At 41.1% G+C, this 27,791-nt stretch overlaps 1 protein-coding gene across 3 annotated transcripts in view; it reads left to right on the top strand.

Moving 5' to 3' along the window:
* The first annotated feature begins 242 nt into the window (after positions 1-242).
* IGF1 (insulin like growth factor 1) overlaps positions 243-27,791 on the top strand; it is a 157,616-nt gene continuing 130,067 nt past the window's right edge. Inside the window, exons 1-2 of one of the 3 annotated variants that reach the window (XM_082419551.1) lie at positions 243-8,157; positions 12,680-12,836. In XM_082419551.1, coding sequence (XP_082275677.1) covers positions 8,095-8,157; positions 12,680-12,836 — 220 coding nt within the window. In that variant the 5' untranslated portion in view covers positions 243-8,094. The other 2 variants (XM_082419550.1, XM_082419549.1) reach the window with 2 other exon arrangements.

Below are 27,791 nucleotides of genomic sequence, written 5' to 3' on the forward strand. Positions count from 1 at the left end.
GAGGTGTAACATGAACATGGCGTTTGAAGAAGACGATTCCAGCAACCAGAGTTGCCTAGATTGCCATGAGGGAAAACTGGTTAGAAGCCCATCCAATAATCCAGGAATCCATCAATCCGATCTAGAGCAACGCTGAGCAAATTGAGAGGAAGAGGCTGAACTTCAAAGACATGATAAAGGAAGGAGGGGAAAATGAGGGTGAGGTTTGATGCGTGAGTGCATATAGATGTCACATAAAAAAGCCAAGACTGAGACAGTAAGCATACAGGCTCAAGCTGTGAAGAATAAAGAGGTAAACTAAGTCACTAATACACAGTCACACAAACATATATGTATAGGCTACATTTTCAGTCAATACTAAGTACAGATAACACTATTCAATGATGTTTTTAACAACTGTTAACTATAAAAGTAATACCTGCTAAAAGTAAATAATAATAATAATAATAATATCTAGAAAATGCAGAAAAGTATTGAGAAGAAAGTTAAAATCACTTGTCATCCTGCTACCCAGAGGGTCATAGGACCCCCATTAATCCAGGCATAGAGTCAGTCTCTGGGGACAGAAGCACATGGGATATCTCTCTCTCCATTTTGCCAATGGGAAGGACATCACCCTACCCCAAACACTACCTTATGCTTGAAACTTCTTCCCATTGATCAAAACTGCAATTTTTAAAATAAGGGAATGAACACACTCATTGTCTGGAGAAATTAAGCACAGATGTTTACATGTGTGACTGTGTGCATGCATTTTAGTGGTATGAGTGTGGCTGTGTGTGTGTGTCATATGCACACTTGTTCTCCTTAGTGGAAGGGAAAAAAATGAAGCACTGTTTACCTTCTTGTCACCAATGAACAGAATTTTCATAAAATATTAATGATATTGTCAAGGCAAGTGTGCTGTGACTTCCTTTTGGCAACGACCAAGGAACAGTAAGTTCAGGAGCCAAAGTTTAATGTATGGGAGGAAAACTTAGAATTGGGAAATGTAATCCATTAACTTGAGTTTTCTTTTCGTGAGGGAGGACCAGTGAGTGCACCTTTTGAGAACCACTAATGTGGTTATATGCGTCAACTTGGCTACGCCACAGTACCCAGATATGTGGTCAAACTTTCTAGATGTTTCTGAGAAGGTATTTTTTAGATGAGATTAACATTTAAATCAGTGGACTTTGAGTAAAGCAGATCTCCCTCCATAAAGAAGGTGGGCCTCATCCAGTCAGTCGAGTCACTTAACAGGAAAAGACTGGTCTCCCTGGAAGAAGAGGGAATTCTGCCAGCAGACCATCTTTGGACTCAAACTGCAGTTCTTTCCTGAGTCTCCAGCCTGCTGGCCTACTCCGCAGATTCTGGACTTGCTAAACCTCCACAATTACATGAGCCAACTCCTTAAAGTATATTGATCAAGAGAGGGATTAACATATACCCACTACTATATATAAAACAGATAGTCAACAAGGACCTACTGCATAGCACAGGGAACTCTACTCAGTATTCTGCAGTAACCTATATGGGAAAAGAATCTGAAAAAGAATGGATATATGTATATGTATAACTGAATCACTTTGCTGTACACCTGAAACTAACACAACATTGTAAATCAACTATACTCCAATATAAATTTTAAAATTTTATTTAATTTTTAAATAAAAATTAAATATAAAAAAAAGAGAGAGAGGAGACAGATAGGCAATAGATCCTGTTTGTTCCATGGCTCTGGAGAACTCTGACTAATACAACTGAGTTTAAATGTTTATTCTGAGCTCTGAAAGAAGCTGAGGCCTTTACCAAGGTGTTGTGAAAAGGAGCAAAGTGCGTGTTTCCATGGCACACCTTCATTCCACCCTCAAGGGGCTATGTTGGGCATAGGACGAGGTACAGTCTCCAAGGACATATGCTTCCCAGATGGATCATTACCAAGGGTTCCCCTAGATTCCGTTTCTCCTCCTCAATTGATTACTCAAACTTCTGTTTATGCAGGGAACCCTCACAGGAAGCAGTCTGAGATGTTTCTTAGTAGCCACCTTCAAGTAAAGGATCCAGGCTGGAGGCTATGTGCCCTGCTCTCAAAGAGCACAATAAAACTGCCTCAGTTGACCCACAGGAAGCATGGGACGTTCTGATGAACCAGTTTTTCCAGAAAGTTCATGGCTCACCAGAAATAAGATCTTTTTGCTTCAACCCTTATTGTGGAAAATCTTTATCAACTGTAATCATTTCGTTTTTCCATTAAAATTTGCTTAACGAAGTATAAACACTACAATTAAATCTTTCAAAACGGCATCTCTGGCAAGATCATTGTGTGATCAGTCTCCACCTTCGTTCTTCTTACCCAGCACTACTCAGATTGGCCGAGGTTATAATGTAACCCAGGTCTGCTGTTGCATATTTACCTTGAGGCACTATGCCATTCCCAGAATTAATCACAGATTCAGTTACATACAAATCTTTGTTTACAAGAGAATCATGAGGGAATTAGACTGTTTTCCAGTCTTACAGCTCTGTGAAGGCTACTGATGGGGAAAGGAGAGACTAAAGGGCCTCCACAGTGCAGGAGTCTCAGAGCATGGCTGCAGCATTATCTCCCACATCACAGCACTGGGAACCTCTTCATTCCCATCTAATTTTGTCCATGCTGTTCCCTCTGCCTGGAACAGCCTTTACTGTTTTTTTTCATCTTGGATGTGAACCTATGCCTCAAGACTCAACTCAAATGCTATTCACTCTACGAAGACGTTTTCAATATCTCTAAGCTCTAAGAAAGACTGGAATGAAAAAGAGTGAGCTTAAAGGGTATCTAAATTAACAGGAAACATAATTAATACATTTATACGGTGGAATGTTTTACACACAGGGTCTCTGTTCCATGCTTTTTTCATAGTGGTTAGGTTGGGTTTTTTTCCTAACACAGAGAATGTTACACTGCAATCATGCCCAAACGTCAGATATTCAAATACCAATTACACCGTTTTTTGTCATGAACTATCTGTCATCTGCAATAGAATTTACTTACTTTTAAAATATTTTTCCTTAAATTGATTTTTTAAGACTTAGAAACATATATTTTAAACATCTACTTCAAAAACAGCATCACTTGCCCTGAATAGAAAGTATTCTTAAAAACAAATGCCATAAAACAAAACGGTATTATTAAATTCTGGATAAAACCACTGCATGCAAAGACTTTTGGCTTAAGGTTCATTTTTTGTTTTTTGTGTTTTTTTGTTGTTTTGTCAAAAAGGGCGATTAGCAAGTGTCAGAGAGGCACTGAAGACAGATTCGTACCAAACTGAGACTTTCTCCTCAGTAAATTCAGGCTAGAAAGAGAATTAAAAATGGAACCCCTTCCACTCTTACATGATTCTTTAATGCCATGTCTTTGACCATCAGTGTTAACGCCCACATTCTGAACACTGATGTGGAAGAAAGAGTGTAGAACGGACAGGGGGGACTGAATTTGAGCTTGGTTTGCAAGCACCTAACTTTGTTACATTAAAACAAGTCACTTGTCTATCCACCACTCCCCCACCCCTCATTTTTCTTATTTATAAAATGAAGAAGTTGGTCATTTCACTCTCAGAGAGTTTATTATCTTTTTTATGTGAAATAGTTTACCTTTACCACCATTTATTTTCCAGACTTTGATTCAACCAACAAAATGTTTGGAGCCCACACCAAGAGTAAGCACGGGGAGTAGAGCCATCCTGATGATGGAGACGTCATCCCTGCTCTCGTAAAGTTTATCATCTTCCTTTCTCCCCTTAGCACTCTTCCCTTTTTTAAAACTAGAGTGAATTAAATACCTAGCTTATTTGTTTCAAAACGTAAGTGCAGTTTAAAGTACATTTGAATCCCGAGCTTTGCAAAACTCCCCACGCCTCCCAAATTCCACACATCAACGGTGAAGATTGCGGTGGCAGTTTCCCCGCAGCCCACTAGAGGGCGCGCACATTTTTCGATTCCGAAAGAAAGCGTTCTTTGGGTACTTGCCCCTGAAAATTTGGAATTGGTGTCTCCTTTCCTCACTTTCTTTTCAACTTGGGGCAATTGTGGTGAGCCCTTAGGTTCTCTCACTCCACCAAGCCATCCTCGCCCCATGCAGTGACTCCTCATCTGCCATTACGAAGAATTCTTTTGCTACCCAAACCACAAAAGTTTTGCTTCTGACTGTTCTCAGCATTTGCCCTTTTGACATTTTAGAAGAAATAAGATCCGAGTTTGATGTTGAAAAGAAAGCATTGATTTCTTTAGTGGGAGGATTTCTTCTCCCTATTACTGTTTTCCCTAGCTGTGGGGAAAAAGCGCCTCTAAGGATTTAAAGCAGTTCCTTTGAGCTAAAGATCTTTCTGAGGGCTAACAGAGCTGCTTCTGAGCAGATCTTTTGGAGCTGCCATTGGTCCCCTTGTTAAGCAGCCTGTTGTATTTTTGAGGCCCAGCCTTTTCCTCTGAGTTTTACATTCTGAATTGACCAGATCTTGATCTCAGACATTGGAGAATACACTCCCAGACCAACTCTCCTCACAAACTGTGAGCCAAGAGACAGGCCCAGTAGTTTACCCCAAGTTCTCTGCCTGGTGGGTGGCCCCAAAGCCTTAAACCTCACCCGTTATTTGGTTCCAAAGTCCTCTTACCCCCAGATATCCATCCTAAGCTTTTCGTAGAAGTCAGCACTGACATTAATGAAATAAATTGTAAGTCTGCCCCACTGCACATGGATATGAGATGACCTTTTGAATGAGCAACTCTGCAGTTGACATGGGGAGGACTGGGAATGTGGCTTGAGCAAAAAGAGTGGGGGACGGGGTCTTGCCCCCCCCCCTTTCTGTGAATCTCAATCAGCCTGCTCTTAAGGAGATGAACGACTTTTTTTTTTTTTGTTAAGAAAAGTGTCAGAAGTCTTCTGAGACTGCAGCTTTATGCAAATACGCTACTCAAGAAGAAGGCTTTAGGGGAGAGTTATTTATATCCCTCAGGCATTACACATGCAAAAGGTGAAACTGTGAATCTCTGCATTTCCAGGAGTGGATGTTCTCATGATGAGCACATCCTTGCTATTTTGGTGGCACACAATTCCCATATCTAACTGTCAGGTTGTTCCAGGCAGGAGACTACATAATCATTCAGTAATTTTAGAACGACCCTGTATGTTTCTCTCCAGTGGGGCTTCCTGACCTGAACTTTTCCTAGGGATTCGATTTACTACCACCTTGGACCCTCTAGTAATAGGTGCATCCATCTCTTTTTCTCTTAAACAGGTGCAGGACTCATCATTAAAAAGTCATCATGGGGCACATTTACTGCCCTTTGGCTTTCATGTTGACTCCTGGAATTAGCCAAGAAAATGGCCATTTCCCTAGGAATTATCGCTCTGTTGCTGGCTCACCCTACCCAGAAATCTAGACCATTCTCCACATTGAAGTATACAATAATCACTTCAGGAAATTGCTTTCCCTGTTGGAAACTGAGAGCTCACATCGGAATGTTTCCACAGCACAGCTGATGATAATTACGACTCACTGAAATTTCAGTTTTCTTTGATTGTGACATAAAAACTGGGACATAAATTAAAACCCAATTATCCTTTAAGGGTAAAACCAAGAGACTGTGAATCTGTGTGTCGATAGTGCAGGAGCCCATTGTCGGATGGGACGGTGTGCACTCTGTCTCCCGAAGCAGCCTTTTACATGAAATGGCTGGGGATAAGGTGATCTGTTCATACGGCATGCCAAAAGAGCCCATCAAACTGGGGTACAGCCTTGGAGAGGGCAGCGAGCTCCTAGGACATCTTGGAATGATGAAAACTGCAATGGGAAAGTCACGGCCTTTATCTGTGAAGGTGCCCAGCGGGGGACCCAGGCACCCAGCACCAAGACTCAGCGGGTACCTGACTCTGCACACGTGGAAATGGCAGATCTTTCTACGTGTGAGACAATCTACATTATCAAAGTCCATGAGAGGAAGTTGGACTTTTTTTTTTTTTCACAAAGGATGTGATCTGCCAAAGCTGCGGGGGAAAAAAACAGATCTTCGGTAAATCAGGTCCTAAGTTAAATGTGTGAAGGGGAGGTAATTAAAGGAAGTCTTGGATTATTCTCGAAGTATAGGAATTGCCCACACACCTACAGATGCCTCCCAGGCCACCTCTTGATGATGCATATTTGTAGACTCTTTAGGTCAAATCGCATCCCCTGGAACTTCCCAACTTTGCACCCCAAAGCCTCTCATGACACACCCCTCCTCCCCCATCCTGGATTCTCAACAGGGTTTCACTTCCCTGTCTTTCCAGAGAAAGTGTGCACTTTTCGTATTTTTAAAAGAGCACATACCCTCCACATGACAGCAGTGTTTTCCTCTCTGTCTCTGCCACTTAGCTGACAGCCCCTGTGGGGCCTTGACTGTGATGCATGTAATTGGGCACATAGTAGGCACTCACTAACTGATGCTGAATGTACTGCACCATTAAAATGGCATCACTCCGAACGTCTAACTTGTCTTTCTCGAAGGTAAACACTGCCACAAGTTATGAATCACAGAGAAGCCTTGAGCAAACTCAACCCCCTTTCAAAACCAATCGGGTTTTCTTTCGAGGGCACTCACTTCTGCAAACAACTTCCTGGCCACAGGACAACATAAAGACCCAGACAAGGGTTTCCAGCAGACCTCTGTTTTGAGTCGATGCGTCAATATCACTGGGTCTCCTGAGAATCACGAGAGAGAGAGGCAAGGTCCAGGCTATCTCCACCATCCCTGGGAAACCATGCCCCACAGACCTCTAGGGAAAGTGGGATGTCCGACCTGGGCTTTTGCAACCTTATTTCATAATCTACTTTCTTACCTCCTACTTCGCAAAACCGAAGAGAAATTGGTGCAGACTATATCGACAAAAGATCAGAACTTGATTCTCAGTGGCAAAGGCAAGTATACATTATAAATAGCAAAACAGCTGGCTTGGACCATGTTGCCGGCCACTCATCCAGTTGAGAGATTTGAATGACATCATAACCCTTGAGAGGGTATTGCTAGCCAGCTGGTGTTATTTAGAATACACAAAAACTGGAGAAATAAAATGCACTCACGTGCGCATGCGCACGCGTGCGCGTGTGCACACACACACACACACACACACACACACACACACTCAGGTTCAAGTTATGCAGAAAAATATGAACGACAGGAAAATCATTTTCCCCTCAGGTGCCCTTCCCCTGGGGTGAGGGCGGGGGTGATAAGCAGCAGAGTAGAGGAAGGAAGAAAAAGATTTTGTTTTATTATTTCAGTTGGCTTTACAGCTCAGCAAAATCTCTGCCCTGTCGTGGGCAAAAAGCATTAGACAGTGTCCTAAAGGGAGCCAACTGCAAAGCTGCCCGCCCCTTTCCAGGTTCTAGGAAATGAGATCATTCCCCTCACTTGGCAACTAGGACGAGGGGTCATCCCAGCGCTGTCTTCCAATCTAGTTTACCCCAGTCATTTGAGGGTTAAAATTGTAGGGTATGTTTGAGATGGTCTTTTTTTCATTTCTTTTTTTTTTTTTTTTTTTAATTTTGCGTTCGCTCTGGAATATAAAATTGCTTGCCCATCCTCCAAGTATATTCCTTTCATACTGGTAAGGTGTATTAGCAGATGTGTGTGTCTTCCTGCCCAGTAGAAAGTTAATCAGAGGACAACATTGGTATTTTAATGTCTGCTCACCCTGTCACTAACACGCATTCTTTTAAGGGAAAAAATGCTTCTGTGCTCTAGTTTTAAAATGCAAAGGTATGATGTTATTTGTCACCATGCCCAAAAAAGTCCTTACTCGATAACTTTGCCAGAAGAGGGAGAGAGAGAGAAGGCAAGCGTTCCCCCAGCTGTTTCCTGTCTACAGTGTCTGTGTTTTGTAGATAAATGTGAGGATTTTCTCTAAATCCCTCTTCTGTTTGCTAAATCTCACTGTCACTGCTAAATTCAGAGCAGATAGAGCCTGCGCAATGGAATAAAGTCCTCAAAATTGAAATGTGACATTGCTCTCAACATCTCCCATCTCCCTGGATTTCTTTTTGCCTCATTATTCCTGCTAACCAATTCATTTCCAGACTTTGCACTTCAGAAGCAATGGGAAAAATCAGCAGTCTTCCAACCCAATTATTTAAGTGCTGCTTTTGTGATTTCTTGAAGGTAAATATTTCTTACTCTTTGAAGTCATTGGGGAATTTTCTTTAAACTGTGTACTGTTTGCTTCTGCTTAGAGACGTTCTTCACTTTAGAATTTTCATTGTTTCGGCACCGGGAGTTATTTATAAATTGCTGAATATGCAATTCTGTGGGATCTGAAAAAATAGCTCCGGGAGATAAATGCCTTTGCACAGATATCTGTATGAGTAAAAACTATTGCAAGGTACTTATGCTAAATCCTCCACTTCTGCAGGGCTTCAGTGGTGTCATTATAGAAGATTCCTTTAAATCCTGTCTATGGTTAAGGGCTAGAGAGCATGGATATGAACTTTTGGATTTTTTTTTGCAGGTGCAGATGTTTTATTTTTAAGACCATGTTCGTGTGTATGTAGGACTGTGTGTGTATGTATCTGTGTGTGTGTAACTTGTCAGGACTTTTATTACAAGGCATGCCACATATAAAGAGTTACATTTTAAATGATATTAAAGCTTTTAAATGTGATCTTTGGAGCGAAGGTCCCGGAACTCTCTGCACTTACGCCCAGAGAGTCAAAGTTAGAGTGAAGTTTACTTTGCTCTTCTGAAAAAGAACTCCTTAAGAACTCTTGCTGACCTTGCACATTCGTATAATTTAAACAAATGCATACTGTATATGGAAAGCGGAAACTTTCTAGCAACTGCTATTCCAAGTTTTTTCTTTTGAAGAGGATTCTCAGGGGCGAAGTTTGGACTTGGGGTTTCGTGTTGTAAAACTCTGATTTTATACTCGGTGTTGTAAAGTCTCTTTAGGTAAATTTGGCTGGCGTTGTCAATGCACTGACTTCTCGTTTCCAATCACTGGCCCTAGTTCAAGTTTCCATTCTCAGCAAAATTATCTCTCTCAAGACTTGTGTTTTTCCAATTTGCAAGCACTTTTAAGCCGCTGTCACTGGCTCCCCGATGCAATTGCCTGAGGGCTCAATTCATAAAACGTCCCTACCACTTAGTACGGTAATCATTTGCTGCTTTCAAATACTCCACCACTAGGTCTTTTCTTAGTCAAGTAAGTGGCTTAGGAGTTAAGGATACATCCTTGCCAGGCACCTGATTCTGCTGCACTTGAGATGCCAAGATTCATGCCGGCTACCTTGCTTTTAAAAGAAATGAAGTCAATATACACATATGCTATGTGGTCTGAGAGCTGGGGGCTTTGTCTCCCTGCTTAGACGATCTTAGAAGAGGCTGTGGAGTGTTATCTCTGCATTAATTACAAGTCTGGAAAACTCCAAATGAACTTTCCATGTTGTGTATGCTGAACTATTCAGAAGTAGAGCTAGCCGTAAGTTGTTGCTTTTTCCTGTACTTGGAGCAGGAAGTGGTTTGAGGGAGCTACGTGGTCTTTCAAACGTAATTCAATGAGTAAAGGTGTCTGCCAGGCAGAACTAGCAAGCTGATTGTACTCTGAGTCTCAAGATATTTCCGAGTGTTTGAATCAGGAGGAAGAGGGCACAGGAGAGGAGTGAAGCTTGGGTCACTGTCTAGGGCGGCTACTATAGGCACACAGTGGAAATTGGTGGCTTGATTTGGAGGAAAAGATTGACTCAAATCCCAGCCGTGCAATTTGTTCATTGTCTGAATGGACAAAAGGCAGTTTACCCAGGCTCATAGCATACCTGCCTGGGTGTCCAGATGTAACTAGATGCTTTCACAAACCCCACCCACAAAGCAGCACATGCTTTTAAGTCCTCAGTTTATTCACATCAGTCTCATAATACCCACCCTGACCTGCTGTAAAAGATCTGGAACAAACAAAAATGGTTACACCTACAGTGAGTATTTTCTTATGACTATTGCCCTCAAATTTTGCTGGGCATTTTTATCGTAGCCCAAACATCTGGAATCAATTGATATTCCATTTATTTAAGATAAAAAGAAAGGTCTTTTAAATTTTGGATTTGGGAATGATTTTTTGAGAAAGAGTGCTCTGCAATTTTTTTCTTTTTTCTCTTCTCTTTCTCGTTCTTCCTTCCTTTCTCTCTCTCAGATCTTTCCTTTCTCTCTCTTCATTTCTTTTGTGTTTGGAAAAATAAAAGGCCCAGGAAATGATGAACATATGGGGCCACTTGTTTCGAACTTTTAACTCCTAAGCAAGTTCCTTATTGTTTTCTTTCTGGGGAACATAATGTGATAAATTCTCTGGTTCTCTGTGGGTGTACTGGACTGTTCCCTGAACTAAAGGCAAATGCACTAGAGGTTCTATCTTGTCCTAGAACTATAAGTGCTGATATTTATCTTAGAACATAACTCAGCAAAAAAAAAAAAAAAGAAAGAAAGAAAGAAAGGAAAAACCTGTAAAAAATAAATCTTAAATTCTTAAATGCTAGAGATTTATATGTATTGCTGGGTTTAAATGTGTCATATAAAATAAATAACTACTAAAATATAATTTTGACCTCTAATGAAGTTCTCAATTCACTAAGGCTATAAGCTGAGTACCTTTTCCCCTGGATTTCACGAGAACTGAAGAACTTGAAGGCATCTACAGTTGCAGGTGCTTGGCCTTAAGCATCACTATTAAATCAACAGAGAAGGAGGGATGGAGAAATAGGATTGGCAAAATAACATACATTCTAGAACTGGCCCGTTGCCAGAGTGTGGGATATGTTCAGTAAGATCAATTATGAGTTTTCTCTTTTGAAAAGGGCAAGGAAATCCAGTTGGGTTGGACTGGCTGAGATTTCCACTGGAAATATTGAAAGGGAAAACTCCCACCAATTATTTTATAACTAAGAAAGATGAGGATTGGATGACTTGATTCTAGCGGTCCCCGTGGCTTTGGCTACATGGGGGTGGAGGGTTTCCATGAACAGGTCCTATGGAGAAAATGGAAGAAATGGTCCATCAAGCTTTCACCTCCTCTTCTATTTTATGTCCATTATTTATGAGGATTTGCAAATAGAGGAGGCTTTTCATTTTCCACAGTTTTACAAGCATTAACTAAATATTTACATTGTGTTAACGAGAGTCAGGGGTTTAGGGGTTTTTTTCTCAATTGCTGAGCTGAAAGTCTGGCCACAAAAATGGAAATCTTAATTACAATGATGGAGCAAACTTTGCCACTGAGGTAGAGAGCCATTAAGTTAAGAGTCCATGGAGGGCAAGGAAGGTGGTTGGAAAATAAATGACTGAGTCTGTTTCTCCAAAAGTGATGGGGTTAAATGGACCTGCCACCACTGGGAGGTTCAGAAAAGCCTCTTTGCATAATGATAGCTTCCAGCTTAACTACATGACCTTTTGATAGGGTCCCTCGCTTAACATCCTGCCACTGACTCTGCTGATGCTTCTGAGAGTGAATGCATCTGCGGGGGGTGAAGCTACTCACCTTGGAAGGCTTCCTAGAAGAAACCACATCTTGGTGCCACAAGTAGCAATATGGAAAAACTTAATGATCACCTTCGCATTGTTTCTACTGCTGAGAGTGAGGATGGAGACTTGAGCCACAGGAATCCTGCTTCTGGCAGGGCTGCCATTTGGATGTCTGTCATTTGCTAAGTCAAGCCAACCAGGGGTTCCTGCTATAAAATGGTTACAGCGACACATAAGTCCCTCCAAGAGATGAAGTCAGAATTCCTGTGACTTAAAAAAAAAAAAAAAAAAAAAAAAGGCTTTTGCAGGTTTTGAGCCCAGTGCCCTGTTCATGGAAGGCACAGTCCACATGTGTGTTGATCTGATATTGAGCTTGACACGAGGGGCTTTAGAATGAAGAAGGCGTAGGGTCTACTTAGCATAAGCCAATTTCATTCCTAAATCCTCACATTTTTCCCGCTCCTGATTTTTAACTTCTACCTGTAGTTGTTAATTGCTGATCTTCCCCAGGTAAGAAATCTCTCAGTCTCTCTTTCTCTGCCTGTGTTTCTCTCTGTCTCTGTCTCTGTCTCTCTCTCAAGTGAAAAAAAAAAACTGTAATGATATATAGTATTTTCACAAGTTCTTTTTCAGCTGCAGTAAATTCTCTTTAATCAGTAGCTGGGGAATGATGTTCTGGTTAATTTAATATTCTGGTCGATAATGAATGCACATGCTATTTGTGGATGGCCAATCTTGAGAGAACTTAAATTAATAAAACATATTTGGCCCCAAATCTGGGCTGAGCCCAATTTAACCTTTGATGATTCCAAAGGTTTACCAGGATCTCTGAGCGGTGTGGGATCCCACTGCAATAATAGCATCTTTCACATTCACATAGTAAATGTTTCTAGATATTTTATCTCACTGAATTGTAATAGGAACCCATAAAGAAGGGGTTCAGGAAGGACTTCCCCAAGGTTCCACAGTAGCAAGAGGATTCAACTCAGGTTGCCTGATGCCAAGACCTGCTCAGCCCTCGATGCCCTGTGGTCACTCACACACCTTGTTGCACTTCGGAGCGGGTAGTTTTGATTAATGACAGGAAGGGAGAGCTGAGGGTAAAGGCACCCCTGCCTCGCCCCCATCTCCTGGCAAGGACCCAGGAGGAAGCATGACCCTCCTTCTGCTTCTTCGGCAGGTAAAGATGCACATCACGCCCTCCTCGCATCTCTTCTACTTGGCCCTGTTCTTGCTCACCTTCACCAGCTCTGCCACGGCTGGACCCGAGACCCTCTGTGGGGCTGAGTTGGTGGACGCCCTTCAGTTCGTGTGCGGAGACAGGGGCTTTTATTTCAGTAAGTAGCCGCCTTCTCACTGCTCTGTGGATTTACAACCGCAGGGAGTGTGTGAAGAACTGAATGACTGCCCACGGCTGGCAGCCGGCCTCAGCCTCCGAGATTCTTCACCTTAAAGCGAGCCTAGTGTTTCCGCGGGGCTGTGGCACGTTTTGCAGATTTCAGATGGAATTTTCCTCCTTAGCAGTTTGTCTTTTAACGACTTCCCACTGAGCTTTCCTGCAACTATGCTGCTCTACCCTCACTCTTCCATACCTTCCAGTGAAAAGGTGTGACAAAATGGCCCTGGAGGATTAAGGTTTTGGTTTTTGAGATCTGTGAGTGCACGTAGCAACCATATGTGAACATGTAGGGCTGTTTTAAGTGCTAGGTTATTTGGAGGAAACTAGGAAGGTGGACTTGGGCAAAGAATGATGGGGCCCTTCCCAGATGCCTCCATGTGATATGAAATCACCAGGAACACACAGAAGGTGAACCTTGCTGAAAGGCACATTTGCAAATACACAGGCTCTCACTCAATGCAAACTGAAATGCTGAATTAATTTGCCCTCCATTCAAACTGACCTTGAGTCTTTGTTATTGCCTTCCTTTGACATTGCTCTTCTCTGGAGCTCTCCAGTGATGTCTCCATCTGGAAAAGGGTTTCTGACAAGTGCAAGGTCACTTATCCCATAAGTAGGTCTCAGGTGATTAAAAAGTCAACAGTCAATAAAAAGTAGACTGCCAAGTCCACGCTTGCAAATAAATAATAAACACAAACAAGAGTCCATGCTACCTGAGGGAACAGATCATTTAAAGAACCTACCTCAGAGGCAACTGTCTCATTGTATACTACAGGACACTGATGGAAAGCCAGATGCTCATTCTGTATAATTCTTTGGAAGTTTAGAGAGTTTCAGGAAACTGACTCTCAGGTCCTCAAGACCATGAATCATTCTTAGAGGTTCATATCGCTTAAGTGTAGACAGCTTACCTCAGTTACCCACTAGGCTTTGAATAGCTCCTGTGATGACTCACAAACTTCAAGTCTCTCTCATCTTCTTCCCAGGAAGGGGTGTGTGTGTGTGTATGTGTGTGTGTGTGTGTGTGTGTGTGTGTGTGTGTGTGAGGCTGGAAGGAGGGGTCTGTGTGTAGCAGTCCGGGATGAGTACGGAGCATGGGAAGGAAGAGGCTGATAGGCGTGTTGATGGTCTGTACTCATTGTAGATTTGGTGACAAATAGCTTTTCAACAACTAGTGACAGAAAGTGAGAAGTGCTTTCTACTCTTTGAATGGGAAAATTCCCACTCTCTGTTTCCAGCCAATGCTTTGAGTGAATTCATTTATTTTTCTGGCAATAAAGCGATTCTATCCCATTCTCTGTTGCTATGCAGATGAAAGCCTTCATTGGGTGAGTGCTTTTCAAATAGCAGGCTTGTTTTACCTTCAGAATATCTTGAGGAAGGCAAATGTGTCACACGAACATCACCCAACGAAGGGTTGTCACTATTCTTTACTTTGCTACTACTGATCCACATTTTACAAGATGGATAAGTGTTTCTCACTTATTATGCCCAAGAGGATTTTTTTGTCTTGATAATCCATTTGTGCCATTTCCTTTTACCCAGTTCACTAAGTGATTGCCAAGCCCCCAAGTGTCTTGTGTTATGTGCCAGGTTGAATTGTGATGTTCAGTGTGACACGCTCCAGGATTTCCATGCACAGTGCATGGAAACTGGGTCTTTCTATGACTGTGATGCTTGCATTAAATGATTGAAAATGAGAATGGAAAGAAATAATTTGGTCTCAAGTAACCATATGATACTTATATATGTTCACGCAGATAGTTAAGAGTATTGGACAACTGTGATGGAAACTGATTTCAAAGCACTGAAAGGCATTCTGTTACTCCAAGGATCAAAGTTTAGCAAATGTGTTTTAATTACATTTTAGTAACTTGAAAGGGGAAGGTTCTACATGGCAACTCTTAATATTTAGAGTATGACTTTGGATAGAAAGTGGTTTTATAAATTGTGTTTTATTATTATTGAGAGTCTAGGTTTCATAAGTTCTGCCTTATAGAACTCCATGACTTAATATAAATTATTTGTCGGACATAAACCCTCATGCACCAAAGTATTCTTATTAACTTTCTAGTCAACTGGACTAGCCTTTTTGCCCAAGAGAAGTTAACCCCTTTAAATTCTTTAATTCAAAACATCGATGGAGCATCTGCTATGTGTAAGACACAGTACGAGGCATGAGTGAGATACCTAGAAATGAACGAGAGATTAACTTTGCCTTCAAGGAACTCACAGTCTAGTTGGGAGGTTAAAAAAAATAAGTATCAATATTATCAAGTGTCATAGAGAAAACTAATCATGGAAGAATAGATTATAGTCCTTTATGCTTTTCCTGAATACTTTTTCCTATTTTTTGAAATCACCTAACCCGGATCTGCCCTCTCAATGGGCTCCTTGATACCAAAGGCCATATTTATTTACCACTGAATCCCAGTATCTAGCTCAATGCCTGGCTGATATAGCTGCAGCTCTAATTTGATTGTTGAACTGGCAGGGCTGAATTGAACGGAATCCAGCTGAATGGAATGGCATGGCTTGTTTGGGATCTTAGTCTTCAGAATCATCAAGAATTAGGTTTGTCAGGTACTTTGGACAATTCTCACCTCATATTTACCCACCTATTTGATAAAACTTTATCTTTTTTCAACTGAATACAGTGTATACTAACAATGACTTAGAGGCAGCATTTTGGCCCTCCCCAAGCTACGCTGATGGTCTGTTTTGTGTCTGAGCCAATTATTCTTACAGGCATTAACTGTTGTCAACAAATTTTATTGAGTTTCCTTTTTGCCCCTTGAGATTTACTGTGTGTGGAGAAGTCAGCTCTAAGCATTTACAGCCTTTGAAATACTTTTTAGAGGAAAGCAGTCTTCCCTACCTCTATCCTCTGTCAATCGACTCTTATTATTTTTTTTACCCTTATTTTCAAAGTTTTATTGTGGCTGTGTGTTTCATTTTAAGCTACTTCAAATCCATTTTGAATGTATGGATTTTTTCATAGTGGAAGGGGGTTTCTGATCTTAGTTTGAAACACAAACATCTAAAAGAAAATTGCCTCCATGTCTATCTTTTTTATTGGGCTGGAACATTTAACAAGGAGAATTTTTAACCCTATTAGAGACAGAACTGTTCCGAATAATTTTTTTTTGTAATGCTTATTTTGCATAGATTGACCCAATGCTGTAAATGAGTTCCTATTTCTCTACAAGCCCAAGTTCCACTAGAGCACAGGGAAAGCCACCTTCTGGATTATTTGTTTTGTGAACATCTTCCCAGCATAAGTGAAATAGTTCCTCTATAATAATGCAGCTTCTGCAGACATTTTATGCAATGAAATTTGCAAAGAAGCGCTAACTACTGATCCTTCCCTATGTATCATAGTAAGAGAGCGTATCAACCAGTTTCATACTTTCATAGTCTTGGGAGAAAAATGGTGGCATAATGGAGCTGGCACATTGGGAAAGAGCTAGCTAGCTATTATCTTACCAGATTGATGGAACCCTCCTAGAGAGCAGCTTGTTATAACCTCGCTGTGCATGGAACAAAGCAAGAGGAAAAGAGCTTCAAGTGAAATAGGAGAAGCTAAGCTTGCCATAGATATAATTTTTGACAGTCATGGTGATTAACCATTTTAACATGCGCTTTAGAGGCTTGTGGAATTTCTCTCCTTGAAGATACTTTAAAAATTGACGGACAACCAACCACCTTGGATGGTTTCAATTAAGAGCAACCAAAAGAAAGCGAGTTTCTGGGGTCCTTTTTAGTTTTAAGAGTCTATAAACAGTCCCTTAAATAAACTGTATATGCTTTACCTTGGCGGTCTGGGAAAAAGGAGAAGTAAATCAATTAGAAAGGAAAGTTGGATGCCCTTTTGGCTATTCCAGATTTATAGCTTTTGTAAAACATACCTCCAATGCATAGTTATTAAGAACAGGTCTGAATAAATGAATGGCATTCTTCATGTGTTAGAACATACTGTTTTATAAAGAGTTTAAGTAAAACTTTGCAATGAATTTCGTTGTTATTGATTGCAACAACCTTCCTAGATCGAAGTTATTATTATTAACTCAAGCTTCTTTCATTTGAAATATAGTGCTCAGAAAACCACTCCCAGACCTGTCATTCATTAGCTGTATGACTTTGGCAGGCATTTAAACTTCCTGAGCCAAAATGTCCTTGTCTATAAAACAAGGGGATTTTGTTAAAGTAAATGACCTCTTCTAACTTTAACAGACTCATAGTCTAGGTTGTAATTAACAAGGATTTGGTGCTATTCAGGAAAGGAGAACCTTGGATTTAAATAGTGACCTGACCGAAGAACATTTAGACTCCTTTATCTTCTCCACATAGTTTCTTTTCCTCCCCAAAGATAGGAGATCCCACCTACTTAAAGAAAGAGGAGCCAGCGTCTTTGTTTTATTTTGTTTTAAGCTGGGTTCCAACCCCTCGGGGATGAAATAGAAGCTCAGACATGACCAAATACACGCGAGTCACCTGGCCAAAGGAGCACATGCCTCATGAAAACAGATTGCCATTTTTCCTCACTAGGAAGGACGAGCTGACAGGTCTCATCTTTACAGTTTCTCACTCTCCTAGACGTGAGGATGGTAAGTAGGTCATTTTTTAGCTGCCCTTTATTAAATTAGAGGGGGCAAATTAGAATCTATAGGCTTCTAAACCTTGACTAAAAGCCTTTTCCCAGCCTATTGAGACTGCCTTTCCATTAAAGGAGAGTGCACCTCTGGGGACACCCAAAGACACAGTCACCCACCATTAGCATTGCTGTCAGTGGGGCTGGATTTGAGCTGCACCATTTGCATCCTTGGCTTGGCACCCCTTGGACAGCCAGCCATGCATTTGTATGACAGCTGGTCAAGCTTTTCTCTTTGAAACTAACTGGAACATGTGGGATTTGACCTTGGCCCTGGCCTCATTAGCACCACTAAGCTAATAGGCTACAGATATGCTTAAAGAAAAACAGTGAGTTTTTTTATTGACCCTAAGTGCTTGCTACTATTTAAAAATGCCCAAGGGGACCAGTCTGGGCAACCAAGGGACTGCTAAGAAAGTGATGATTTCTGTGCAAATTCAGAAAATAATTTGCATTTTCCTGACATTGTAATGCTCTTTGAAACCATCTTCTCCCTGATGGATAATTACAAGAAGCAGGAGAGGGAAGGATTCAAGACCAAGCGTGGTCTCTGTTGCAAAGAATCCAGGGTTTGAATCCCAGCTCTGAAACTTACTTGGTGGGTGGCACTGAGCAAGTAACTTAACCTCTTTTTTTCCTCAGTTTGCTCATCTATAAAACGGGGCCTACCTCATAAAACTGGTTAATATATTAGAACATATTAAATTAGAATTCTGCCTGGCACATAGTAACCATCATAAACACATTAGCAATTATATTTATTTACTCTCTTCTGGGATCATTTGCAGAGTCTATTGCAAAGGTAGAGGTATCAGGGCAGCCCAATTCATTATACACTCATTGCTCTCTACAGGGGCAGCTGATAAAACCTGTTGCTAGCAGTAACAGTTACATAGTAGTTTCAGTAACACAAAGGATGCCTTATGTTTGACTAGTATATTCACTTTTTCAAAATCCAGCTGTATCAGCTCTCTCACTTTGTCTTTACCCCAGTCTTAGACGGCAAGAATTATTGCTTAATCGGACAAATGAGAAATGTGAGACACTGAGATTCTGTGACTTACCTCACTGGATGGATGCAGAACAAAAGTCAAGTTCTCTTGTCTCCAAGAAGCATGTTCATCTGGCCGTTCACATTGTTTAAAGGTCCAAAGTGTTATAGCATAGGGAGATGCTTCCAAAAATCCCAGGCTTCCCTAAGAGATCAAGAGCAGGAACCTCTCAGTTCAGTGTCAATTCTGAACACTTCTTTGAAAGGAGGCTTGAGGGAGACATCCATGTAATGGCCCTACATTTTACCTTCTAGAAAAACTTAGAAAATACTAATAGAATTTCCTCAGGGTGCACAAGAAAAGCTTCTTTGATTAGCAGCTGCTGCTGTTCAAGACCCTTCACAGACTGGACTGCCCTCAGACAGAGCACCGCATCTCACCCATGAGCAGGAGGGTATGCCTTAAGATCTGTGGGACCCTCTCCTCTGGCCAACTTCAAGTTTTCTTCTTTCTCTGCCGGCAAACCTCAAGTGCTTTATTTCTAGCATCTATGAGTTCTGCTGGTTTTTCTCAAAGACCTACTGAAGAAAGGCTGTTTATTGGACCAAGGATCGTTCTCTGGGTGCTATAAGAGAGGTGGTAAAGGAGAGGTGGTCCCAAGGCACCATAAGCCTGAGAGTGAGCCAGGCAGGAAGAGTCTTCCCCAACTTGGCCATGAAAGGAGCTGTGGGAGCAGCCAGGGGTTTGGATGGGAGGCTTCCACCTGTGCAGGCGCCCCTCAACCAGTTGCTTGAAGACCAACGGTATCGGAAGTTTTCAGATCTTCAGTGGTTGGCAGGTGCATATCTCCATTTGGGATCCAAAAGATAGTGTTGGTGTTCTCCAAACCCTCTGGGCCTCCATATACCTAGTCCAGACATCATGTACCACGCCAGCATTCCTCAGGGCCTCTGTAAAGAGCCGACCTCATCTCTCTAGCAGACTTTCTTCTGATTTCACAGCCCATACCAAAGAATTAGACACACTGCAAACAGGCGCGAGATCTCTCCCAAGGAGATTTCTCATTGTTCTCAATAATGGGCTACAAAGCCTTTCCTCTTTTATGCAGCCAGAGTCTTTGACAACCAGAGTAGCAAAAAAATTGTTTCTGCACTGAGCTGTTGCCCTGGCAGAGTTCCATCCTACACCTCTCCATGAAACATCAGCAAGCTCTTACATCACAAAGAATTACTTTTGGTTGCCTGGAAAGTTCAAATCCCCAGCCCTTATTAGCTGTTAGACTAAGGAGATGACAACAGAGCATTTCACTTGTCTTTATCTATATGCGAGATCATGTTTAAAACATAGCAAAGAGCTGTTATTTGACATGCGATTCCTTAACTGCAGTAAGTCGTATGCCTATTTAATGCATTGTTTAGTCTCACATTGGCTAAAGCCACTTAAAGAAGCACTTGGCAAGCTTTGGCTTTTCATTCTTGGCATAGCTGCCCCTCTTACTTTTTCACTGAACCTTAAATACCAAGAAAAACCATTCGCTTACTTTACATCTGGCATGTTGCTTTATGCAGTTGGCCAGAACTTTTGCACGTGGCCCTCTGCATTGGTCCTAAGGTAATTAATGGCTTCGCAATATCTGATCAGCAGCAGCACGGACACAAAGAGAAGTTGTGCAACCAGCAGAGACCACACGGTCTTTTAAATGAAAACCTTTTGCATTAAATGCTCAGGCGTTCTGTGGGGATAAGAGTTTCCATGCCCCAGAAAACAGCAACAATAACAACAACAACAACAAAAATGGGCAAGCTGAAGCCCCTGGGAAAACACCCAAGAACCTGATTCTTGATTAAGTATACATCTCTCTAATAAAACTACCTAATTGTTTAAAGGAAGTAAAATTGAAGATTGTTGTAAGCTTGGAAGCCCTTGAAAAATAATCTAGTCAAACATCAAGAGTGAAACTCAGAGAGAAGGGACATGTCCAAGGCCATGCTTCTAATTAGTGGCAGAAGTAGGAGATACTCTTGATTCTGTTTCCTGATTCCATGTGGTGTTCCACCTTTAGCTTCAATGGACCACGCCTCTGTCTAAGTTACCTGGTAAATTTAAATGATCAGGAGAGGCCTCCAATCAAGCTCATCCAAATGAACATAGATCTTGGTGGCGCTCTCATTCCGATGAATTCACCTGAGACTGAAGCTAACACCGTTGTTCCCCTGCTGTAGAAATTTGTACAAACTAAGGGGATTCCCTGCCCGCTTCCTATACAATGCACTAGGCCTTTCAATATGCTTTGGGCATTGCAAGTCCACTTCAGGTCATGATTTAGACTATTATTGTATATTATATTATTCTGACTCTTTGGTCACTCTCTCCAATGTCAACTTGGGTAGAACCACTTTGGAATGACTTAGCAAAGCTGTGCTCCTGGAAAATCTGAAACAGCCTGACGAGTCGTTGGATCAGCTTTTTTACTGGAGATTTCTCTAACAGCCCTAAGCCAAAAGAAATTTACACCTGATTTTTTTGCAGATTTCCAAGCAAATACTCTGTGAATCTCCTCAGATTTTCCTCTTTCACCTGTGGTCTTTTTGAGGTAGTAGAAAGGCTGTTGGAAGGCGCTTTTAAACTTTGAGAATTTGTTAGTCATGGAGTCAATTCTGTGAGTATTTCTGGGAAGATGGTCCTACCTCTGTGCCATTTACCTTGATGAAGTGGGTCTTTCATCAGAGGCAAGTGATGAAGAAAGTCTGTACTGAGCCAACCCACATGCAACCAGCTCCTGATTATCTATGAAACTGGGGAAAGGAACACCAAGGGTGGGAATTCTGGGTTCAGCTGATTTGGGGACACTGTACATTTCAGCCTCATCATTCCTCCTTCCTCCCTGCCCCCAGCCCCAGCCCTTTTGTGAGACCAAGTGGCATGTTTTAAAATTCTACTTTATTCTCTTATTCCCCCCTCATGTCCCCTAGCAGTGCCATTGGCAATGGGATTTCTCAACCTCAGCACTACTGACATTTTAGGCCAGATAATTTTTTGTTGGGGAAGAGGGACTGTCCTGTGCATTGTAAAATATTTGGCTTCTACCTTCTAGATGCCAGTAGTCCCCTCCTCCCATTTGTGACAATCAAAAATGTCTCCAGACATTGCCAAGTTCCCCTGGGGAGCGGGGTGCAAAACCATGCTTCATTGAGAACTACTGGACTCCAGAAGAAAAGCAACTAGAGAGACGGGAAAGCCATGAGTGAAAGTGACACACAAACTAATTATCAGTCATTGGTTAATGGGGTCTATGGTCCATTGCCCAGAGTAAAGCAATGAGAAGAGTTACTAGGGTTTTGAAGGCTTCTCTATGAAAATAAAAAGCTCTTCCTATAGGCCATCAAAAAAAGGTGTTTGTGGGCCCTCCCTTTCATCTGATAGCTATGGAACTCATTTATTTTAGTAACAGCAGTAAGGGAAGGCAGAAATGATGTAGAGCAAAGCTGTGTGCTTAGAAGTTTGATTGTGACCACCTGGAACAAATGAAAAAAAAACAAAAAAATGCTGGTTCTCTTTGAACTCAGTATTTGTGGCTGTTCCCTTCTTGGTCATATAATAAATAAGCTCTCGATTCAGAGTGAAAAAGCCCGGTTCAGAGGAAGGGCCACAGTTTTTCTTTTCCCTTCTTGTGTCTTTCCTATCTGAGTATCATCACAGTCATTTTATTGTCTATAAACAGCCCCACCAGAAAGCAGAAAGAGAAGATCAATGAAGTATTAGTTTGGAAATCAGAGGTTCCACATTTGGGCCTCGCCCAGCTCCCTCAACAGCGCTATGACCTTGGAGAAGCCACTTAATTTCTTTGGGTCTTACATTCCTCATTTGTAAAGTAGGAATAAAAATATTATACCTCAAGGGTTTGTTAAGGCTCAACTATAGAGGGGCTTGGAAACTGAAAGGGCAACCAAATGTGTTACTATTAGTGGACTGAATTGAATACTCACTCTGCCTTGTCCCTCTAATCACCGTCCACAAATTAGTTCACTGGTTTGACTTCAACTTTTAGTGACATTGAACCATTAGTTCAATGGTTCTGCAATAACTTTAATCTAGAAAAGCTAATTTGGCAGTGTATCTTCTGAACCTTATTAATTAAAAATAAAAGCATGCTGGTATCTTCTATTCACCTATCACTTTGCATTTAGACCACCCAAGAGTCTATTAATTGATCTTCAGAATGCTTACTCAGTATTACTGTTTATGTCCTCATTGGAGGAAGCAGAAAAAAGATGGGACCTATCACTTTACCACAATGAGCTTGCTTAAAGAGTTAGTTTTCACACAGTGGTGAGATAGTCACTGAGGTTATCACACATAAGCAAAAGATTTCCATTCTCCCAAGTCAGCTATTGGTGATTTTTGCTTACCCTCAAAAAAGCGGTGTTCAGCAGAGGGAATGTACTCACTAATCAGAAAAGTCTCTTTGTACGCTCAGGTTGCCCATCTAAACTGCTTCCTTAATCACAGCCTGACTTAGGGGAATTGAATTTTTTTGTTTGAGCATGGCGTTGATGAAATCAAAATTGTGAGTTTCATCACCATATGGACCCATGACCATGTGGTTCTTCTATCTCACAGGCTTCACATCCAATGGCTCCCAGAGATACATTTGACATAGAAACCACAATCAAATACCAGTTACTGCCACCATGAATTTTCATCCTCTCTCGTTTGAGCTCTTTCAGAAAAACAGAGACTAAGTTTTAAAAGTTTTTTTCTGTCCTCCACAGCATCCAGTGTTGGGCACTTAATAAAACTTCTTGACTTGATGTTAAAAAAGGCATTCCAAAAGCTATTTCCTTCTACTGGTCCCCAGGGTATACCCCATGACTATCCAATTGCTACTGCCACTGTTGTGGATCTGAGATTGAAGGTATGGAAGAAAAAAGTCTATTTGAGGTGTCATCCCTTGGGACTCCTTCACTGTGGCCCCAGTAAAAACTTATCCTAGATCAACAATAAGCTAATTCTAGTCAACAGGGAGTCTTCAAGAGCTATTACAGGAGCCCACACAATAGATTCCACCTATGAAAATGGTTTTGAGAACAGAACCTCCACTCAATTCCTCTCTCTTATTTCATCTGAGGCATTCACACTACAAGGAAAAGTGGTAGGCAAGGGAAGGTACATAACAAATGGTACATCCCTGGTAAATAAGCCCCAAGATAGGTATAACAACCAGAGCACCAGCCCTCAGAGAACACAAGTAGTTTCTATTTGCCAAAGTAAAATTGAAGAATTGGAGAGCTAGAAAGAACCATATAGAGCAATCTGGTCCAGTGTTCTCACTTCCCAGATGAGGGAAGTGAAGTCCAGAAAAAAACATGATGTGCATGAGGTCACAAAGCATGCTGGTGGGAAAGCCAGGACCATAATTCAGTCACCTCACCCTCTGTCTGGGGCTCTTTGCATAGCGGGACATTTTAAACTTAACCTTGATAAACTCATATGAAGGTAGCATAACAACCACAGTCCATAAACTCAAAGTGAACAGCTACGTCATATTCTTCTGGTGTCATGCATCGGAATAGTCTTTGAAAATTTAAGCCCTTAACCATTCATAAGAACTTTTTTTCTAATTTTTATCACCCATTGGATAATTTCATCAAGTATCTTTATCCCAAATCTGACCAACCTGACTGCAGGACTATGGATCTTCATAGACTCTAGTAGTTTGATGGTTTGGAGACTTAAAGAAGCAAAGGACTAATTCCTTTTAGAGGCCATTTTAATTTAAAGTCATGTCAGCTGGTTGACTGGTTGATGCATTTTGTATTGCTTGTTAACTCAAGAAGCTACCCAAAACAAAAGGTATTGTCGATGCATTATTTCTGTCTCTAAACATTCCTGACTTACTAGTCTTCCATGAAGGCCTTCCATGAAGAAGCTTAAATTTTCCTACGTATTTTGAGTTTTATGTTTCTTTCCATTAAAGTTTCCAGCCGTTCATAGACATATTTAGTTTGGCAGAAGGTAGTGGTGACTCATGGAATGAAGAAATTTGAAAGCAAAGCTACTGAAAATGGATCTAATTTCTTTTTTGGGTAATTTGGGAGCGAGCGATTGATAATTTGTCTAATTTTTCCTGGTTTCATCAGCTGCCATACTGCCAAATATTTGTTCCATATGGATGCTTTGTTATTCCTGAAACATGTAACAAATTTCAGCTGCAACTATATCAAATTTGGTCAAAGGGTAAGACTATTGTTGGCTCATTTTCTCATTGTTTTTGGCTGGACACCCTCAATCAATGGCTATTGAGTGAAAAAGCAGGATCATATTGAAACCATTTTCAGCATGTTCCTTCCTATGGATCCAACCATTTCACTCTGAGTTTGTCAAGCACAGCAAATGTTCCCTATTAAAGGGATGATTATGTTTTCGGCATAGACGCCACTGCCAGCTAATTGCATTCACCTTATAATTCCACTCAATTTGGTATAGAGGAGATGTTTTTGGCTCTCCAAAGAGTCCCTCTTCTCTGATCCTTGCCTCTCACTATGGAACAGATATTCGGGGATAGATTCTGAGAAGATCAATGACACACACCTACAGTAGGCACTGTTTCAGGTTTACTTTAAGATAGACAGCCTGTGGGCCCTGAGACATAAGAATCGTAAGACTTGTAAAAGGTATTAATGTCACAAATCTGGCTGGCATTTCTGTAGATTACTAAGTGTTTTGCATGCAGTAATGGAGAGCTCCCTTACCAGAAAAATCAGACGAGGATTCAGTAACATTGCACAAAAACACCATCATATGTAAGTTATAGACACAGAAGGACTTACTTCTGGCTGGTTCTGAAGTAGACGCTGATCATTTAGCTTCAAAGTCATTCAGTAGGTAATTGGTTTCAATCAATAAAAATGATTTCAATGCTCCCCCATAAAAAAAAAAAAGCAATAATAAAGAACAGAGAAGTCTCTCTTAGAAGAAGCCAGATTTTACTGAAGGCCATGAAAGTGTTGTGTGGCAAGAAATAATCTCTTATTAATAATGGGAAAATTGGATTTGATTAACAAACGTTACAAGGGGCACCCATCAATGTCACATAGTAAAAATCCAGGTTCGTGTAGATGGATCTAGAGCCCTGCTACTCAAAGCCAGCTGAGAGCTTGTTAGAAATGCAGAATCAGGGGCCCTACTCCCAACTAACTAAAACAAAACCTGCATTTTAACAGATACCCAGGGGATTTGTATGCACATGAGGGTTTGAGGAGCCCTGGTCTAGGGAATCGCAGGAGATAGCAGGTACCTGCTGATCCGTGTCTCTCATCTGTTAACAGAGAGAACGCAAAACAGTCAGAGCTGAACTTTCACTAAAGATTTGAAAAATGGTGTTGGGGCCAAACCTGCTTGTGGTCATTAACAATATATACGCTGATTCGACAGTATCAAATCCTGATTCTCTCAAGTTGGTGGAGTTTTTCCTCAGAGGAAGTATAGAACTGCTCCAAGCATAACCCCATGGCCTGACCTTCTGTGAACTGGAAATTGGAACTCCTAATTGCTGTGGCTGCAGTTTCCAAACCCATCACTGGGGCCAGGAACTGAGATCCAGGCCTTAAGATCTTGCCAGTTTCTTTTTCAATAGTTACATTTTTCAAGAAGAGCCAAGCAAGAGTCCTTAAAAAAAAATATTTCTAATTGCATTGAGTGGAGAAATGCGCATTTTACTCATATCAAATTGCTTCCTTTGTCATCCCCAGCCAGGTTCTAGTATTATTTCTTTTAACTCTGGGTTGATTAGTTCCATTAGGACTCCTATTGGGATTTAAGAGAAATGGTTTTAAACTAAGAAAAAGTGGGTTTCTGTCACCTACTGGAATGTGAAGGGTAAACTTTAAATCTGCTTTTCAGAGACATCTGGTTCCCCAGTTGATAGCCTTCACTAGACCCCATTCTGGAACTGGGTGATTTCCCCAGGCTGAACCCATTGAAGAAGGTTTGGTCATCTGAAAGACGTGGCTTCCTCAGAAAGACATTATCCCATAGCAGGGTAGGTAGAAGTGAGAGAAGGCCAGTTTGTAACTTCTCTTCTTTAAATGACACTAGAAAAAAAGGGGGGATTTGAACTGGGGAGTTAGGGAATCTCAGATTTACTCAGAGCTCTTCCACTAAATAACTTGGTAAACTGGGTGATTAGTCTCATGGGTCTCCAAACCTGTTTCCATTGGAACAATGATATTAAGATGAACTAAGTTGTTCCACTTCCGAAATGGGATTATTGGGGTCTGTTTTCACAATTTTCCAGGGGTGGGGGAGGGGAATAAGCCATAGATAGAGTTTTCATATTTTTTTCACATACATTTTTCTTAAACATTGAGTACTTGCCACCTCTTAACTGTATTCAACTGAAAGATAAAGTGGTATTGGACTTAGCTCACAATTATATATTGAATTTGTTTAGACTTAATCCACTGCATTTTAATACAGTATCCCTGACTCTTTGGCACTCTACCCATTGACAGAATGTTGACAAGATAATTTCTAAGACCTTTCCAGAACTAACATTTATTGTTGTTTCACGGAAATCTCTAAAATCCTTTAAGAAATCTAACTGGATGTGGAGCTTAATGTATGTTTCTTTTATTAGCATTTTTCTCTCATTACTTTTGTTCAGTGCTTTAGTAAAATATACGGAAGTAAAATTATAGTACTAACTAACCAATTTAATTGTAACATCATCGGCTAGTCATGTGCTCTGTGCTAAGCAATACCCAAGGGAGGATGTAGCCACGCCTTTAAAGAGGTTTCCTAATAGCTATTAAGGACCCATTAAATATCAATCAGACAACCCCAAGCTTGACTCAGATAGGAATAATTCTCATCCATTGTATTCTAGTCCACACCATGCATTGAGTGCCCTCTGGTTAGCAGTACACTAATGATGAAAGGAATGAGTAAAGCACAGCCCCTACCCTCATGGAGTTCATACTCTAGAGCAGATGTCACAAAATGGTGCCAGACCCTACTCCCACCCCACCTGAATCTAGCCAACAAACATGTTTTGTTTGACCCACTCAATGAGTATTTTTAATTTTGAAATTTTAAAAATCAAGAGGTTTTTAAATCAAGACAAAGATTAACAGCTTCTCTTGAAAAATTGGGTGATCTAACATTGCTGGCTGGCATTCCTGAATGGCAGCTATTGGCTAAAGCCTTTTATGTGCCCCTCCAGCTCACCACAGTGACTTACAGGCTTTCT

The sequence above is a fragment of the Balaenoptera physalus genome, assembly GCF_965194825.1.
Source record: "Balaenoptera physalus genome assembly, chromosome: 13".
In the NCBI taxonomy this organism is placed as follows: Eukaryota; Metazoa; Chordata; class Mammalia; order Artiodactyla; family Balaenopteridae; genus Balaenoptera; species Balaenoptera physalus.